We start from the raw sequence: 4,938 nt of genomic DNA, 5'->3' as shown, positions 1-4,938 counted from the left end.
CATAATACTTCTAGAAGAAAACATAAGAAGAAAAATATTTTAAATATATGGTAGCAATATTTTTTGAACTATCTCCTAGCTGTTGAGTCACTAAATCATATCGGACTCTTCTGCAACTCCATAGACTGTAGCTCATTCAATTCCTCTGTCCATGTGATTTCCTAGGCAAGAATACTGGGGTAGGTTGCCATTTCCTTCTCCAGGGGATCTTCCTGACCCTGGAATTGAACCCAAGTCTCCTGCATTGTAAACTTATTCTTTACCATTGAACCACCTGGAAAGTCCTAGCAAAAAAAAAAAAAAAATAACAAATAAGACCTAACTGTATTTAAAAGGTTTTCCATAGCAAAACAAAAATCTACCAAATGAAAGGATAACTTACAGAAAGGGTAAAAGATATTTTCAAAAGATATGACCAACAAAAGTTTAATATCTAAAATATTCAAGTAGCTTATACAACTCAATATATATATTTATATATATATAAAGTACCCCAATCAAAAAATGTGCAGAGGAATTTAGTTTTCCAAGAAAAACATACAGATAGCTAACAGGCACAATAAAGTTGCTCAATATCATTAATTATTAGAAGAATGTAAATCAGCACAATGATAAGGTATCACCTCACACTTGTCAGAGCAACTCTCACAAAAAAAGTCTACAAATGACCAATGTTGGCAAGAAAGTGAAAAAAAGTAAACACTTGTACACCATTGGTGAGGATGCAAACTGGAATAGCCATATTGGAAAATAGCATAGAAGTTCCTCAAAAAACTAAAACTAGAACTATCATATTATGCAGCAATTCCACTCCTGGTTATATACTCTTCAAAAATGAAAACACTAATTCAAACAAATAAACGAACCCAATGTTCATAGCAGTACTATTTACAATAGTCAAGATGTGGAAGCAACCCAAGTATCCATCAACAGATAAGTGGATTAAATTGTGGTATGTATGTGTGATGAAATATTACTCAGCCATAAAAAATGATGAAATCCTGCCATTCACAGCAACATGGTTGAATTTGGAGGGCATCATGCTAAGTGAAGTAAGTCAGGCAGAGAAAGACATGCTATATGATATCTCATATATGAACTTTAAAAAATAATGCAAATGAATGTACATAGCAAAGCAGAAACAGACTCAACAGATAAAGAAAATAAACTAGTGGTTACCAGTGAGGACAGAGAGAGTGGGAGTGGCAACATAGTTGTATGGAATTAAGAGATACAGACTACTATGTATAGAATAAATAAACAACAAGGGTATACAGTATAGCAAAGGAAATATAGCCATTATCTTCTAGTAATTTTTAATGGGGTATATAGTCTGCAAAAATACTGAGTCACCTATGCTGAATATTTGAAACTAATATAAGGTTGTAAATCAACTATATTTCAATAAAAATAAATTAGTAAAATTCATATTTAAGAATTTTTGGGAAGAGACTCTTTTGACTCTTCACTTCTAAAGTGATAATCTGTTCAAATAAAAATATGTACAATATAAATCTTTCCTTCCTTCCTACCTTCTCCCCTCTCTCCCACATTTCTTCCTTTTTTCTTTCCTTCCTCCCTTCAGTTATTCAAAAGAGGTAAAATCTTTGGTCCTAAGGTTTTTTCTTGTGATCAAACATGATTTTCTTAAATCTGTAAAACAATTCATAAAAAGTAGATTTTTCTTCACTTTAACATGTGAAGAAAGATACTTGAAATTTTTTGCTCCAATTAAAGCTGTGCACAACCAACATGTATTATCAATATTAATTTATGTGATGAATTTGATCACATACATATATTTTAATAGTGCTTTTTTTGTCTTCAGATAAAGACATTGGCTTCTCCATGATTACTACATATTTTGACAATATCTAAATGTATGGATTCAATCTGTTTATCTAAAGATATTTTAATCATATAATCATGAGAAATAATTCCCTTTAAAACATTTTGATGAATATTTCCTGCAACTTTCATATATACATATATATATGTGCATATTTTATATTAATTTAATTATTCATTTGAAATTTATTATATCAAAATTATATTAAGTAAGGTATAAATTGTTTTCTTCTAAACAATTAGTTACTTTAAAAATAATTCATCTATACCATAATTAATGATTTTCATTATATACACACAAAAGAACACACCCCAAAATTCAAATTACATGGCTGGTGTCCAGCATATCTTATGATGGAATGCCTCAGTCATTTATCGTTGAGGTTCAAAGTTCAGAAAAAAATATCATGACAAAGTATGAACACAGAACAAATGTTATTTTAATTAATTTACCAAATATGAATTATATAACGTTTTTTAAATTAATGCACACTGGGAACAAGAAAGCAAAATATATTGACCCAAAACAAACTGACACAAAGCAAAACGTAAATCTAATTTGAGTGATGTCATTATGCCAATAACGCTCGCTGTAGAGACCACTGAAAATATTTCTCCAGCCACTTTCTCAAAGCCCCCTTGACTTCTTTATTCCTCACACTGTATATAAGTGGGTTCAACACAGGTGTGAAGATGGTGTAAAAGGCAGAGACTACCTTGTCATGAGCCGCTGAACGGTAGGATTTGGGCCGCATGTAGATAAATATGATGGTGCCATAGAAAAACCCCACCACAGCCAGGTGGGAAGAACAAGTAGCAAAGGTTTTCTTCCTGGCTGCAGCAGAATGCATGCGGAGCACAGTGATCAGGATGAGACCGTAGGAAGCCAAAATGAAAGACACTGGGATCAAAAGCATCAGGGCGCAGCAGACGTACATGAAAAATTCGAAAATCGTGGTGTCCGTACAGGCAAGGCGAACAAGCGATGGTGCCTCACAGAAGAAGTGGTTGATTTCTCGAGGGTGGCAGTAAGGGAAGCTCAGGGTGACACCAGCCTGCATCAGCCCATCCACCCCTCCTAAAAGCCAGGAGCCGGCTGTCATGTGCAAGCAGAGCTTCTGATTCATGAGGATCGGGTATCTCAGGGGGTGACATACGGCCACATAGCGGTCATAGGCCATGGCCGCTAAGAGAAAGCACTCGCCCCCTTCCAGACTGACAAACAGGAAGATCTGGACACCACAGCCAGCAGGAGAGATAGACCTGATGTGCATCAGGTAGTTGCTTACCATTTTGGGAACAACAGTGAGGACCAGTATCACGTCCATGAGGGAGAGCTGGCTAAGCAGGAAGTACATCGGTGTGCACAGCCGGGAATCCATGTGAATGAGCATGATCATGAAGATATTGCTCATCAGGGAGGTGAGGAAGGTCATGAGCACCACAGAAAAGAAGAATAGATGGGTTTGTGTGTAGTTAAGGAGTCCTAAAAGAATGAAGTTTATTCCCGTGGTGTCATTTGTATTTTCCATGGCTTCAGTTATTCCTAGAAGACAATGAATAATTAGGAAATGATACTTGCTTAAAAGGAAGCTTGAGCATTTCCTTTTGAAACCTGATCAATGGCACAGAAAAAAAATGAGACTTGGAGGAAAAATTACAACTTAAATTCTTTCACTGCACCAGAAGATGTTTGGCTTGGCATCCTATCCTCCATATCTTTGTAATTACACATTTTTTTTATCCAAATAAATTATACATGCATACATAATAATATCAATTACATTTCTATTATTTTTGTATATTTTGTCAGTATGGAGTATCTGAGTAACTGAATCTCTAACTTTTTCACTCCTATCAACTGTTGATTTTTGTTTAAATCCCTCCATATGTGGTACTATTAGATATTGTTATGTGCAATAATTATGGCCAATAATAGAAAAGTAAAAAAAAAAGTTTGTTTTAATTTACAAATTCCTTGGTAATGAATGAGCCAGAACTCTTCATTAATCTATCAGATTACTTTTGCAAATTTTCTGTGAATATCTCTTTTCCATGATTAATATTGAGTTGTCTGAATTTTCCTTATAGATTTAAATAATTTCTTATCTATATTTTATGTACACTGTTCTGATTTGATGCTTATATGGTACATATGTTCCTCAGGCTATATAAACTTATTAACAATTTTTGTTACATCATTTTGAACTAAAGATTATGTGTTATGTATATTTGAGATACTATATGTTATTTATTTAACATTAATGGGCTAGATTACATTTGTAGATTGTCTTAGCCCTTAACAGTGTGAATGTTATTGGTATAAAACTACTCATTATTGATATGCAAACTGTTTGAGTATATGTTCAGAATAAGTTTGCTATTATTTTTCAGTCTGATCTATGTTTATCAAATATATTATCCCTATGAAATGTTCTTTTTAAAGTTCATTTTTTATTACATGGTGTGAATTGATAAGGCTCTACCTTTAGGGAGTTGCTGAATAACATGTAGCTCAATATAAAATTCCTCCAATTAATCCAAGCCAGATTCAGTGCAAATAAGGGATAGAGACTGAATTACAGAATACTTAAATAACATGAAAAAAATCCAAAATCATGTCAAAATTCACTTAGTAAATATTTGTGATATTTAAGGAGCTGCATGCTTAGTCACTTCAGTCATATCCAACTCTTTGTGACCTCAGGTTACCAACACCCTTATTGAGTTAGTTTCCTGACTTCTGATTCAGGAAATTCATAGGTTGCTAGACTGTCTTCCAGCACTATCTTCATTTGCTCTGCTGGGGTTCAATTTCTGTTCTCTTTTCAAATTGAAAACTATCAACTAATCAACTAATCTTCATGCTTAAGACAAGCTTCTCGACATATTTTTCATATGATGAGTTACTTTAAATATGATTTTGAAAGTCCTACATGGATTTACAATTGAAGAAGAAACTTTTAAACTAATAGCTTTTAAACAATTCATTATGATAACCTCAAAACATTTAATTAAGTCTTATATTTCCAAATAAAAACTTATGTAAAATACCACATGTTTAACATTTAAGCAGAAGGAAATCTGAAA

At 33.3% G+C, this 4,938-nt stretch overlaps 1 protein-coding gene across 1 annotated transcript; it reads right to left on the bottom strand.

Annotated features, from left to right (window-relative positions):
• Positions 1–2,420: 2,420 nt before the first annotated feature.
• LOC122700769 (olfactory receptor 2T33-like) lies at positions 2,421–3,380 on the bottom strand. The gene has a single exon (XM_043913824.1). It carries the CDS (start codon positions 3,378–3,380, stop codon positions 2,421–2,423), a length of 960 nt encoding a protein of 319 aa, XP_043769759.1.
• Positions 3,381–4,938: the final 1,558 nt, after the last annotated feature.

This window comes from Cervus elaphus, chromosome 9 (assembly GCF_910594005.1).
Source record: "Cervus elaphus chromosome 9, mCerEla1.1, whole genome shotgun sequence".
Classification (NCBI taxonomy): Eukaryota; Metazoa; Chordata; class Mammalia; order Artiodactyla; family Cervidae; genus Cervus; species Cervus elaphus.
The sequence above is the reverse complement of the archived record's forward strand: the minus strand, read 5'-3'. Positions and strand labels throughout refer to the sequence as shown.